Raw genomic sequence first — 14,808 nt, 5'->3', positions numbered from 1 at the left:
GCAGGGCGAGGAGGCCAGGGCCCCATACACTGCCCTTCCTCTTCCCTTGAGAAGAGGGCTGCTATCCAGTGTACGGTTTTTTAAAGGACCCCTAAATAAAACAACAACAACAACAAAAAAGCTATGCACTCAGACAGCCAGCAGCAGGGTGGGGGCTATCCAGTGTTCTGCATCGAGTGCCACATGTATGATTATATGCCTCTGGGGCATAAGTCATGGGTGTGTCCTCGCTGCAAGGAGCTCCAGGCTCTCAGGGAACGCGTCCGCTCCCTTGAAGCCTTGGTGGCCGACCTGGAGAAGCGCAGGCAGCCAGAGGAGGACCGTGGGGAGACTTCCGGGGACGATCAGGCTTCGTCCCAACCTCAGGCGTGCAGCTCCTCGGCTGCCCGGGTGGGAAGTCTTGGGACTGGAGGACGTCATCCTGGAGAGGAGGGAAACAATCCCCTAGGAGGGATCCCTTCTCCAGGGGATGGGCCCGTATCCGAGCGCACTCGGGATACTCCTCGGCAGGAGGGGGGTCAGGGGCTTCTTGTAGTGGGGGATTCGATTATTAGAAACATAGAGAGGGGGGTTTGCGACGGATGTGAGGACCGCATGGTGACTTGCCTGCCTGGTGCAAAGGTTGCGGACATCACTTCTCGTCTAGACAGGCTGGTAGACAGTGCTGGGGGAGAGGTAGCGGCTGTGGTGCATGTCGGCACCAACGATGTGGGCAAGTGTAGCTGGGAGGTCCTGGAGGCCAAATTTAGGCTTTTAGGCAGGAAGCTGAAAGCCAGGACCTCAAAGGTAGCGTTCTCTGAAGTGCTACCTGTTCCACGCGCAGGGCCAGCTAGGCAGGCGGAGATCAGGGGTCTCAATGCGTGGATGAGACGGTGGTGTAGGGAGGAGGGGTTTAGATTCGTTAGGCACTGGGGAACGTTTTGGGACAAGCGGGGCCTGTACAAGAGGGACGGGCTCCATTTGAACCAGAATGGAACCAGACTGCTGGCGCGTAACATTAAAAAGGTGGCAGAGCAGCTTTTAAACTGATCCCTGGGGGAAGGCCGACAGGAGCCGAGGGGCATCCGGTTCGGGACTCCTCATCCCTATGGGACGAGGATGGGGAGGTTAGAGAACAACAAGACAAAGGCAGGGTAGGAGAAGAAATTGGGAAAGTTAGGGAGATGGGATGTGATAGACGGTTTGGCACAATGAGAGGATGCGGGGACAAAGGAGCGAATAAGCAGCCCATCCTGGGGCATTCCGTGTATAAATGCTTTTATGTGAATGCCCGAAGTCTACGAGCAAAGGTGGGAGAACTGGAATGTCTGGTGACAAGGGAAAATATTGACATAGTGGGCATAACGGAAACCTGGTGGAATGCGGAGAATCAGTGGGATACCGCAATCCCGGGCTATAAACTCTACAGGAGGGACAGGCAGGGGCGTGTTGGAGGTGGGGTGGCCCTTTATGTTAAGGAAGGGATAGAATCCAGCAAAGTAGAGATTGAAGGTGGGTCCGACTCCACCGTAGAATCTCTGTGGGTTAAATTACCAGGCTTGTGCAGCGATGTAATACTGGGGGCGTGCTATCGTCCTCCAGACCAGAAATCTGATGGGGACCTTGAAATGAGGAAACAGATCAGGGAGGTGACAAGGAAGGACAGGGTTGTAATCATGGGGGACTTCAATTATCCTCATATTGACTGGGTCAATTTGTGTTCTGGTCACGATAAGGAAACCGGATTTCTTGACGTGCTGAATGACTGTGGCTTAGATCAGCTAGTCACGGAGCCCACCAGAGGACAGGTGACTCTGGATTTAATTTTGTGCGGTACGCAGGACCTGGTTAGAGATGTAAACGTTACTGAGCCATTGGGGAACAGTGATCATGCTGCGATCCGTTTTGACGTGCACGTTGGGGGAAGAATACCAGGCAAATCTCTAACAAAAACCCTTGACTTCCGACGGGCGGACTTCCCTCAAATGAGGAGGCTGGTTAGAAGGAGGTTGAAAGGGAGGGTAAAAAGAGTCCAGTCTCTCCAGAATGCATGGAGGCTGCTTAAAACAACAGTAATAGAGGCCCAGCAGAGGTGTATACCGCAAAGAAAGAAGGGTTCCACTAAATCCAGGAGAGTGCCCGCATGGCTAACCAGCCAAGTTAGAGAGGCTGTGAAGGGCAAGGAAGCTTCCTTCCGTAAATGGAAGTCTTGCCCTGATGTAGAGAATAAAAAGGAACATAAACTGTGGCAAAAGAAATGTAAGAAGGTGATAGGGGAGGCCAAGCGAGACTATGAGGAACGCATGGCCAGCAACATTAAGGGGAATAATAAAAGCTTCTTCAAATATGTTAGAAGCAGGAAACCCGCCAGAGAAGCGGTTGGCCCTCTGGATGGTGAGGGAGGGAAAGGGGAGATAAAAGGAGACTTAGAGATGGCAGAGAAATTAAATGAGTTCTTTGCATCTGTCTTCACGGCAGAAGACCTCGGGCAGATACCGCTGCCCGAACGGCCCCTCCTGACCGAGGAGTTAAGTCAGATAGAGGTTAAAAGAGAAGATGTTTCAGACCTCATTGATAAATTAAAGATCAATAAGTCACCGGGCCCTGATGGCATACACCCAAGGGTTATTAAGGAATTGAAGAATGAAGTTGCAGATCTCTTGACTAAGGTATGCAACTTGTCCCTCAAAACGGCCACGGTGCCAGAAGATTGGAGGATAGCAAATGTCACGCCTATTTTTAAAAAGGGAAAGAGGGGGGACCCGGGAAACTATAGGCCGGTCAGCCTAACATCCATACCGGGTAAGATGGTGGAATGCCTCATCAAAGATAGGATCTCAAAACACATAGACGAACAGGCCTTGCTGAGGGAGAGTCAGCATGGCTTCTGTAAGGGTAAGTCTTGCCTCACAAACCTTATAGAATTCTTTGAAAAGGTCAACAGGCATGTGGATGCGGGAGAACCCGTGGACATTATATATCTGGACTTTCAGAAGGCGTTTGACACGGTCCCTCACCAAAGGCTACTGAAAAAACTCCACAGTCAGGGAATTAGAGGACAGGTCCTCTCGTGGATTGAGAACTGGTTGGAGGCCAGGAAGCAGAGAGTGGGTGTCAATGGGCAATTTTCACAATGGAGAGAGGTGAAAAGCGGTGTGCCCCAAGGATCTGTCCTGGGACCGGTGCTTTTCAACCTCTTCATAAATGACCTGGAGACAGGGTTGAGCAGTGAAGTGGCTAAGTTTGCAGACGACACCAAACTTTTCCGAGTGGTAAAGACCAGAAGTGATTGTGAGGAGCTCCAGAAGGATCTCTCCAGACTGGCAGAATGGGCAGCAAAATGGCAGATGCGCTTCAATGTCAGTAAGTGTAAAGTCATGCACATTGGGGCAAAAAATCAAAACTTTAGATATAGGCTGATGGGTTCTGAGCTGTCTGTGACAGATCAGGAGAGAGATCTTGGGGTGGTGGTGGACAGGTCGATGAAAGTGTCGACACAATGTGCGGCGGCAGTGAAGAAGGCCAATTCTATGCTTGGGATCATTAGGAAGGGTATTGAGAACAAAACGGTTAGTATTATAATGCCGTTGTACAAATCGATGGTAAGGCCACACCTGGAGTATTGTGTCCAGTTCTGGTCGCCGCATCTCAAAAAAGACATAGTGGAAATGGAAAAGGTGCAAAAGAGAGCGACTAAGATGATTACGGGGCTGGGGCACCTTCCTTATGAGGAAAGGCTACGGCGTTTGGGCCTCTTCAGCCTAGAAAAGAGACGCTTGAGGGGGGACATGATTGAGACATACAAAATTATGCAGGGGATGGACAGAGTGGATAGGGAGATGCTCTTTACACTCTCACATAATACCAGAACCAGGGGACATCCACTAAAATTGAGTGTTGGGCGGGTTAGGACAGACAAAAGAAAATATTTCTTTACTCAGCGCGTGGTCGGTCTGTGGAACTCCTTGCCACAGGATGTGGTGCTGGCGTCTAGCCTAGACGCCTTTAAAAGGGGATTGGACGAGTTTCTGGAGGAAAAATCCATTATGGGGTACAAGCCATGATGTGTATGCGCAACCTCCTGATTTTAGGAATGGGTTAAGTCAGAATGCCAGATGTAGGGGAGAGCACCAGGATGAGGTCTCTTGTTATCTGGTGTGCTCCCTGGGGCATTTGGTGGGCCGCTGTGAGATACAGGAAGCTGGACTAGATGGGCCTATGGCCTGATCCAGTGGGGCTGTTCTTATGTTCTTATGTTCTTATGTTAGTGATAAAAATTGCTGTGCAGCGCATTCCTAAACTGCACTTGGGCTGTCGCAAGTCCGTTGCACTGTTCACCGGTGAGTGAAGCACATTTCTAAGCACTTGGAGGACAACTGATTGATGGATTGTCTTCTTAAGGACTCTTATCTTACATCACAAAGGTCAGCAGGGCTGTTTTTAAATCACTGGAGCAAAGACACTTTGTTTTTTAAATTGATTTGCTATAGTTCGTTTTTTGCCATCCACATGAGTTCTGGGAACGGAGCAAAGACACTTTGTTTTTTAAATTGATTTGCTATAGTTCGTTTTTTGCCATCCACATGAGTTCTGGGAACGGAACCCACGTGAATAATGAGGCTCAACTTGTACAATAGTACTGAGTAAGGCTGCAACACTGGAAAGTCATATTTACTCCTTGAAACGAGCTGAGAACAATTTCAGTGCTCATACTCTTCTCACACTATTATAGGTTCAACCTTGTTATACACGGATTGTTTTATACACAGATTTGACTTAACATGAATAGCCCCTGCAAATGAGAAGGAATGTGCTGATCCCTGGAGAAGGGGAAAAATCCATCCCTTTAAAATCATAGTTTAAAAAACTGCTTTTCATACTGTTGTAGAGTGACAGTCGTGCAAACAATCATTCCAACCTTCAGCTGAGCAGGCAAAGACAGGTGGTCCTATGCATTTCTGACTGCCTCTCTACAACAGAAAGAAAAGCCGTTTTAAACCACAGTTGTAAAGGGATACACTTTTTAATTTTTTTTAAACAGCTTTTATTTAACGCATTTTATGGTATCAGCAGGGAGTTCCAGAATCAAACCCCTGAGGATGTTGAGGCACAACCTTATTCCAGTAGGAGCAATGGAGGGGTAAGAAACCTGGAAGTGGGTCATTAAATCTATTTTTCCACCTTTTTTATTCACGACTTTTTTATGCACAGATTTTTTTATCCTTGAGGGTTTCCAGAACGGAGCCCTAGTGGTTAATGAGGGACGACCTGTATACATTCATTCAAAACTGTACCTTTAGAGTCAAACCAACGTAAAAACACTTGGTTCTCTCTTAATTGTGCATTTATGGTTCATAGAAGGTCAGAAAGTCATCAAAACTAGATGATAGTGTTATGGAACAGTGTTTCATTAAGTATAGGCACAATTTAACTTACATAAACTTGTTTTGTAGGGCTATGGAGGATACATTGCATCAATGATTCTGAAGTCCAATGAAAGACTTTTCAGGTGTGGAGCTGTGGTTGCACCAATTACAGACATGAGACTGTATGGTGAGTATTTTGCTTTACCCAGGGTATTCACAGAAAGGTATTAATGTATTTGTTGCATTTTATATGCCACCCTTTTTCCAGAGCAGCCATGTCAGGGTAGTGGCGGGCAGCCCAATCCTGAGCCCAGGGGACACAGCTGCGGCAGCACAGAAAATGGCTGCCGCTGCATCCTGCACGCTTCAGGCAGCCACTGGCGGCTCCTAGGGAGAAGGGGACTTCTGTCTCCTTCCCCCAGGTAAAAAGAATAGCTCCACAATAGGGCTATTTGAATCAAGAGCCTCTGTAGGGCGGCGAGCCCAACACGGAGGCTCTGGATCCAGTTCCACCTCCCTCTCTACCCGCTCCCTCCCCCAGCACACCTCCCTCCCACCCACTCCCCACCTCCCCGTAACGCTTCCTTCCCACCTCCCCCCATGCATCCACTTACCCCTCTGCTGCTCGGCGGTCCACGCAACCATAGAGCAGTGGAGGTCAGGTGCCCACCCAGCAGTAGCCCAGTGCTGGCCAGCACTAGGCTACCACCAGTGGTAGGGCCTGCAAATGTGCCTTATGGCACGTTTGCGACAGTGCGTGCCGGCAGTGAACCGGCACGCCGAGCCCAGGAGTGGGCTCATAGTTCTCCCACTTGACCCCATTGTGCTCATAAAGCAACTCTGTGAAATAAATTGTGCTGGAACTGGGGTCAAACTAGATGTGATTTTAATCACTGCTTTTTTTTGTCTCTGGAAATAATATGCACTGGGAAGGGGATGTTCCATTGTGTGAGGGGGACACCAACAGCATGAGGTCCTGATCTTGACTGGGACTGTGATGGAATGTTGGGTTAAAGCCCCTTGTCTACCCGTGGTCACTAAGTGGATTCCCCTTCTCCAGGAATGCTTGTCATAGAAGACAAAAACTCAAGCATTCCAGGTTCAATGACATGGTTAAAATCACATGTTGTGTTGCCTTTAGTGACTGTCTGCAAGTGAGTTAACTAGGAAGCTTCTTAGGTGGAGAGGATTTGAACTCAGATCTCCCCAAACCCAGTTTAACCACTACACCACATTGGCTTGCATAGTTTTCCATATCCCTATGGCAATGTTCTGAAGCTGCGTGCCACAACACCCTGGGGAGCTGCAGTAAACTCACTGGGACACCGTGGGATGTCCGTGAAGGCCTCTTCTTCCCAGCTGAGTGCCACCATCTCAGTTGGACCAAGATCAAGCTATTCTAGTGAGATCTTGCTCAATTTTGCAAGATCACAGGGGAGTGCCAAAGTCGTCCTGCAGCCTATCGTGAAAGAATGGTACTGTGACCATGGCAATTTTGGGAACTGCTGCTCTATGGAATTGTTTAGACATTATATTTACAATGCCTCTAGCTGGGGGAGTCTTTGCCACTGGAAATAGAGGATTTGGTAGCTTCTGAACCCTTTTAGCTTCAGTTCTTAGTCACATATAACGTAAGCCCATAAATGTCAACACACCTAATTTGGAAACAATTTGAAATAAGATTTTAAAGAAATGTAGTAATGTGATTCCTGTGTTCCATGTACAGCATCTGCTTTTTCAGAAAGGTACTTGGGCATTCCGTTGAAAGAAGAAAACGCTTATCAGGTAAGCTAGCTGTACCGAAGAGCTTGAATGTAAGGGGATATGCTTGTAAAGGTTGAAATGTAAATCAGTCACAGATGTGTGCATTTCTTTCCTGAAGGCATCCAGTGTACTGCACAACATTCACGGCTTCAAGGAAGAAAATTTGTTAATCGTTCACGGGACAGCAGATAGTAAGTATTTACAAAAACAGTTCAATTTTCTGTTGCAGCTTGTCACACAAAAGAAGTTCAGTGAAACACAGGCTGAGAGCAAGTCGGTGCATTTTTTGATAATACTGAGCTTTGTCTGCCCCTAGAGATCTCATTGTCAGACTCAATTGACAGTTTTAGATCTGAACAGATGACACTCTTCTTAACTGAATACTTGTAACTCCTACCAGCTGCAGCTTCCAATTTGTTTAATCTTATGAAACATCATCATTTGCAGGGGGCAATGCATATTAATAATTGACAACATTAATTTTTAATCACTTTTGAAATTAATCCACATTCCACCACTGGCAAAAAAAATTTGGTGTCAGCAAAAACAATGGCATATAATCATTTATAGGAAATTAACCCTTTAAGATTAATATTTACTTTGATACAAACTTACAACTATGATGAGCTATTTTTTTTTTCGTGCTGTCATTGTGGCTGTCCCTGCAGGTCCCCCCCTTTAAGTGTCATGGTACTAAATAACTAGCAACGCAATTCTATGCATATCTACTCAGAAGTAAGCTTCTTTGAGTTCAGTGGGTCTTTCTCCCAGGTAAAGGCATATAGGATCAAAGCCCTATAGACAGCCTATCAATGTCTACTCAAAAGTAAGTGCTACTGCGTTCAATGGGAATTACTGCCTTCATTATTTTTTTTCTCCCCTCTCCTGTATATCACTTGCAATATTGTCATTGGACATCATAAAATGTCAATTTCAGGGGAAGACGCAGAGCCCAATCCTGAGCTCAGTGCTCTGGCTTTCCAACAGCGCACTGTCGCAAACGTGCCATAAGGCATGCCTGCGAGGGTTACCGCCAGGCCAGTGCCCATGCTAGCCCAGCGCTGGGCGGCACTGGGCTAGTGCTGGGCGGGTGCCCATCCTCCACTGCTCGGCGGTCTCACAGATTGCTGAGCCGAGCCGCGGCACAGTAAGTGGGGGCAGAGAGGATGCGTTCCAGAGAGGGGAGAGGCATGGTGCGGGCGGAGAGAAGGCGGGCGGGAGGCATGCCGGGGGAGGGAGTGGGGAGGCAGGAGGCAGGTCTGGTGGAGCTCAGCTGCACTGAATGCTGTCCGTTCATGTAGGGCTTGGTGCCCTACATGAACGTTTTACTTTACCGCCGACCTTTTGGTGAGTAGCCCCATTGCATGCCTCTGGCAGCTCAGGATTGGGCTGTCTGATTACAGCAACTAAGGCAAATTTATAGATAAAGCTACAAGGGTCAGAAAAAAATGTGTGTTTCTGGGGGATTAGCCAAACCTACAAGTTTGCCCTTCAGTTGATTAGTTGAATAAAGTCTGACCAGTAACAGAACTGTACCTCTTTCTGACTTCTAAGGTAAGCTCAATGGGTAAATGAACAAGGTATGTTAGAGTTTGGCTTAGCAAGGCCACTTTAGGAAGAGAGATCCAAATAAATCCCTTTATTCTAATCTTGTCCAGCATGGGAGATATTATTCATCTGAGCAAACAAGAAAAGTACTGAAGCTTCTCAGAAGGATTTATCTAATAAGTTTTAAAGATTGTCTTTGGAAATCCCCATCTAATATATAGACTGAAGATGTGTCAGTGCAGCTATTGCTGATGGCTATATCTGAGATAAAGAGGAGCCCAACATATAACATCCTAATCCAACATAGCACAACAAATACCTTATTTTTAAATGAAAAACAAGAGGGTCTCTTGTGTCATAGCCTGATGATCTTCTATCACAGGATGTAGAAATTCATTATGCTTGGGCACAAATATGTTATCTTTCATGAACCTTTTCAAACTTCTTCCTTTTTCTCAATGTGGGTGTTAGTGACAGTCCTGAACATTTATGTAATAGATAGAACTACATGTACATGCTTGACTTTTTGGGGAGTACATTAAGCAACCCCACTAAGATTTCTTTGATCAAAATAACAGTCTAAAACTTGTGTGCTTCAAGCAAAATGTGTACATTTCACATTACCATATAAACAGCTGTTGAAATGTCTTTCCTGTTAAACTACCCTTTCCTACATATCATAATAGAATTAAAGTTTAATTGCATTCCATGAAAAGCAAGGCAAAAGATAATATGCAGGAGATGAAGGTCTCATGTCTGTGGGATCATGGAAGAAATGTATTATAACTGTTCCATACTTTAGCTTACTGACATTTATTGTACATTCTATTGAATCTCTGCAAAGAGCACGTTAAAGGAATAGTAACTGTGTTTATACAGGTTTTTTTTTTTTTTTTGAGTGTTCAAAATGCTTCACACAGATTATCTCAGTAAACTTTACAGCAACGCAGTAAGGTCAGTCAGTCTCCATGGAGCACGGTCCTCTCTGAATGCCAGATGCTATCTCTGAATGCCAGGTGCAAGGGAGTGGCAACCAGATGTAGGTATCTTGTGGGTTCCCTGAGGCATCTGGTGGGCCACTGTGAGATACAGGAAGCTGGACTTTGACTGATCTAGCAGGGCTCTTTTTATGTTCTTAGGACAGGAATGAGGAACCCTTGCTTTCCTAACCACCTAATGCATTCACAGCCTAGGTGTGATTTGAGCCAGTGACTTTAAAGATCACAGCCCAAACACTTGGCCACTATGCAGTAGTTTTTATGAAGAAGGAGAAAGATACTCTCTACAGTGCTAGGAAACAATATTATATCATGCATATCTGACATGGTATGCCTGAATTTTAGAACAGTTGCTTAACAGACAGAATGTTTGCATTGAAGACTAGACTGTGTCTAGTAGCTAGTTTGTAGTCTCTGATCCATGTTCATAATGCCTTTCACTAACACTCAGATGTTGTTGTCTCATAGCTAAAGTCCATTTCCAGCATTCTGCAGAACTAATTAAACATCTAATAAAAGCCGGAGTGAATTATACTATGCAGGTATGTAATAATGGGGTGCCTTATTTCCCCCTTCCCCCTCCAGAAGCCTCCCATCCCCCCCCCCCCCGGATACAGTGCTTTCCAGTTTGTCACAGTTGCATCGGGGGGGGGGGGATAGAATTGGGCTCTCAATTAGTTGTTTTGAATCTGAGAAAAATCCTAAGCATAGTGTTTCTGGGTTTGTTGAGTGACTGGTGGAAGCATCCATGCATCTGAGATGATCGAACCATGTTTCTGAGCTATTAAGACCAGATACTTTTCTGATGAACTTACATTGCTCCATATGTTACAAGTTACAGAGACCCATTTAAGATTGGAACCCAAATTATCACAGAGAGATGTTTGGAACCAGTAGACAGCACCATATCTCTTTAATAACATGTGTTTAAAAACCATGATATAACATGACATCATATTAGCATTTCCTTATACACATAAATTCTTATATGCATTTAGCCAATACTCAGGAACATACATTATTTTTAATTATTAACAGTATTTATAAACCGCTTTTCAACTAAAAGTTCACAAAGCGGTTTACAGAGAAAAATCAAATAACTAATGGCTCGCTGTCCCAAAAGGGCTCACAATCTAAAAGACTCACAATACATGTAGCAGAATGAACTGGAGCAAGGAATGTGACTTCAAATATTTTTTAACCATGCATTTCCAGGAGAATGCAGGATAAGTTGCAGTTTGGTGATGTCCACATCTCTCCATAATGTATACTTTGGAATGGAGGTAGATCTGAACTTTGGAAGCTCTCATTTTATTTATTAAGCACTTATTCAAGGTCATAAATATCCCAAGTGATGATTCATCTGATTTGAAGTAAACGGAAATATTACTAGTGAGTGAAATGGGGCAGAAGACATTGAATGGAAGGCAAATAATTTGTATAACACAGGGCCCAATCCTATCCAACTTTCCAGTGCCGATACAGCTGCAATGCAGCCCTGAGGTAAGGGAACAAATGTTTCCTTCCCTTGAGGAGGCCTCCATGACTGCCCCTTGCTGCAGGATGAAGCAGACGCCCCACCGGCATGACTGCATCAGTGCTGGAAAGTTGGATAGGATTGGGCCCACAGATTTTACTCAAGGCATAAGCAAGTTGTTGTTTAAAATGGCAATAAAGCTACACTTGTATGCACTTTGAGGAAAATTATTTAATTGTGAAAGAAATAAGATGGTTGTTGGGGAAAGTCAACATGGTACATTTTAGTCTTGGTTTTGCTGGCCTGGGATTGTTTTTATTATGTTTTTCAATCCTGTTGCATATTCTGTAAGTTGTAGATGTAGCTGGTTTGACCATGTTTTTATTGCTATCATAACACTGATATCAACTCTGTGGGTAGAAAATCTAGTGCTAGAAAACTGGAATTGCAGATCTGAAGCAACATGGCCTCACCTTTCCTGCACGGTCTGCTAACTCTCCATACCTTTGTCAGAAACAGAAGTAAGATTCTATACGCATAGCTGTTCAATGAATTATTCCTGTCCTTGCTGGAAGGTCAGATGGTGATAGGATGAGATTCTGAGAAAGAAATAGCTACACAATTTTGTGACAGGTAATGAAACACTGAAAACCTCTGGATCAGTTTACAATTCATATGATATCCATATCATATTGTATATCAGTCGGAACCAAGACTTGTAGTTGTTTCTGATAATATTTGATAGAACTAACAGCACAATTCTGCTCATGTCTACTCAGAAGTAAGTCCCTCTGAGTTCAATGGGGCTTAGTCTCAGTAAGTGTGTACAAGATTGCAGGCTAGGAATGTATTTTCTCAACCATCTTGAAAATCCTAATCAGAAAGGCCATTTTAATGAAAATGTAAAAATAGCCTTAAATAGTACTAAAGCTTGTGATGTAGTTATGAAATGCTTGTTTAACTGTATGAATCAGTGATTTTCAACCTTTTTCATCTCATGGCACACTGACAAGGCACTAAAATGGTCAAGGCACACCACCAGGTTTTTGACAATTGACAAGGCACACCGTGCTGGCAGTGGGGGCTCACATCTCCCATTGGCCCTATTAATAAATGACCTTCTCCCAAATTCCTGTGGCACACCTGCAGTAGCAGTGTGCCATGGCACAGTGGTTGAAAATGGTTGGTATGAATTTTGGTTCTGACCTTTCACTGAAGCTGTAACATTGTTTCATATTCTCATATTCTGTGTTGATGCAAAAGGATTTGTGCTTCAAAATCAAAGAGACAAAACGAGATCCTTTGCCATCTGATTTTTACAGCATATTTATTTTTTTCTTCTCAGATCTATCCAGATGAAGGTCATTACATCACATCAGAGAAGAGTAAATATCACCTTTATAGCACAATCCTTGGCTTCTTCAGTGCTTGTTTAAAGCAGGAAGCACCTATTTTATCACAGGAACCAGAAGAAGATGAATAAGGAAGGCTATTTGTACAGAACTGAGGAGACTTACAGTGAGGTTCACTGAAAGCATTAATGGAAGTGACTATAAGATGGCAGATTCTACGGAAGCCCAAGGGCAGCTAAAGGATATACCAGTGGAACAGCACATTTTGTGACAATGAGCTAATAAACTGGAATTTGAATACAAAAGTCCAAATGTATTACCAAGGGACAAAACTTAGACCTATGTGGAAGGCCAATGGTTGGTTGCAGTTTTCTGGAAGAAATTAATTTTGCATAAGAGTAGGGTTAGTGCATGTTGATTCTGTTAAGATTCACTGTTTGTTCTGTACATAGTTGCTCTGTTTTTATTTAAAATGCATATCATTTCTCAATTTCAGCATAATGCACAATCTGTCACAAGTATTAAATCCACTAATCTTTGAGCAGGGGAGCTGCAATCTAACACTCTATTGTAAGTTTACAATAAGTGCAATTCTTTCACTGTTAAGCATCAAAATATTGGGTTAATAAAGGAAATAGCATTTTCTTTTGATTTACATGGGAAAAATAATATCAGGTGGGTCAGATAACAAGAATTAGTATTTGTTTGATTTTGATCCCCCAAATTTCAGGCATTCACTATTGACACTGTATCTACTGTAAATCATTAAGCAGGATTTGGGTACTATACTCTTGGACTTTATGTATATACACAAGACTCCTTCCACAGAAGATGTTTGTGTGCTTGAACAATTTTTTCAAGCCATAATTACAGCTACGTTTAAACCAGTATCAGCAACTAAAATAATTCCGGTAAAAACTTGTATCCTTTGATTTACTAAGAAATGTTTTGGTTGTGTTTTTCGTATTGTTTACAGTAGTTGATAGTTTGCCGGTTACACTCTTAATTTTAGAATATGCTACTTTGTCACATGTAAATTAGATACATGAATATTAAATTATAGTTTCAGATAAAGAAATTTTATTAACAATGTAATGCTATTGAGTAATACTCTACTCCTCTAATAATGAAACCTTTTGTGAAGGTGGTTCTTGCCTTTTCTCTTTTCCCAGAATGGACTGAGATTCCATTCTGAACTTCTAATGTGTACTGCAGTAGCACATCACAGAACAGTCTGTCAGGTTTTATTTGGTTTTTCACAGATGCCCATTAAGCCTGTTACAGGGAAGATTTAAATTTAGTAGAGTAACTGGGAAATGACTTTTTTCATTTAGTTGCCAAGGAAGTCTCATGATAAATTAAATTTTATTATTTTATTCAGGTGAAGACTTGAAGTGCATCCGTGTATTGTCAAGGTGAATTATAGTCCTAGACAGTGACACTATGAAATAAACAACCCAGTCAACTTTGGCTATGAGAATGTTACCTTCCATGATAGAAGACAAGCGTGGTATTCAGTTTTAGATACTGTAAAAAAAAAAAAAAAAGGCTGCAAGATGCTCACCACTGTTGTGCAATTTCAAGATAATTTTTGTTTCTGTTTCCAACAGTCTTCAATTAACACTTTCCCGATTGAATGAAACCTTGTTGTTTTCCCAAGGGTAATATTATATTACCATCTTTTAAAAAGCAACTTCAGATATATTTTATTGAAAATTCATAATTTATTATATTTTTAATAACAACAATATTATTTGTAAGCAAATTCAAGGGCATAGCTCAGCCATTGAGTTATTTTCCTTTTTTGCTTGATTTTTTTCCCAGTGGAATGCAGTCAGAGAACTGATCTTCATGTGTACTTTTTGGATTCATATTTTCTTCTTAGTTCATTTTTTCTGCAACAACCAAAGCTTTTTGGCACACATTTGTGTTCGGAATGGAAAATATTTAAAACTTGAATTTTGAATATTTGAATAGTTTGACAATTTATGCTGGATGACACACATACACAGGTAGTCACAAAGATGAAAAGGGATGACTTTCTTCAGCAGTGACAATAAAAAGTCATGGACAAATTTATATGAGAAAGGTACAAATATAATTTCAGATATTGGGACATGGGGTAATAATTGTTCACCCTCCACCTGTCTAATAAAGCATCATGATCTGGTTCTCATAATCAATCTCCACCCACCATATGCCTGTATTTGAACATGCGGTGGAATGTTCAATGTTCAACATTCCGCCAGCGGAACTGGCAGGATCCAAGCAGAAATGCTTGGATTCCTCTGGAATTTTAGCAACATTGCAATGTGCTCTGACAC

The 14,808-nt window shown here is 43.2% G+C and overlaps 1 protein-coding gene across 5 annotated transcripts in view; it reads left to right on the top strand.

The window, feature by feature from the left end:
- DPP10 (dipeptidyl peptidase like 10) overlaps nt 1–12,615 on the top strand; it is a 250,981-nt gene extending 238,366 nt beyond the window's left edge. For all 5 annotated transcript variants that reach the window (XM_066632907.1, XM_066632922.1, XM_066632915.1 and 2 more), the window contains 5 exons: nt 5,433–5,532; nt 7,072–7,130; nt 7,228–7,300; nt 10,124–10,197; nt 12,478–12,615. In XM_066632907.1, coding sequence (XP_066489004.1) covers nt 5,433–5,532; nt 7,072–7,130; nt 7,228–7,300; nt 10,124–10,197; nt 12,478–12,615 — 444 coding nt within the window. The remainder of the gene's footprint in view (nt 1–5,432; nt 5,533–7,071; nt 7,131–7,227; nt 7,301–10,123; nt 10,198–12,477) is intronic.
- Nucleotides 12,616–14,808: the final 2,193 nt, after the last annotated feature.

Source organism: Tiliqua scincoides, chromosome 1 (genome assembly GCF_035046505.1).
Source record: "Tiliqua scincoides isolate rTilSci1 chromosome 1, rTilSci1.hap2, whole genome shotgun sequence".
Classification (NCBI taxonomy): domain Eukaryota; kingdom Metazoa; phylum Chordata; class Lepidosauria; order Squamata; family Scincidae; genus Tiliqua; species Tiliqua scincoides.
The sequence above is the reverse complement of the archived record's forward strand: the minus strand, read 5'-3'. Positions and strand labels throughout refer to the sequence as shown.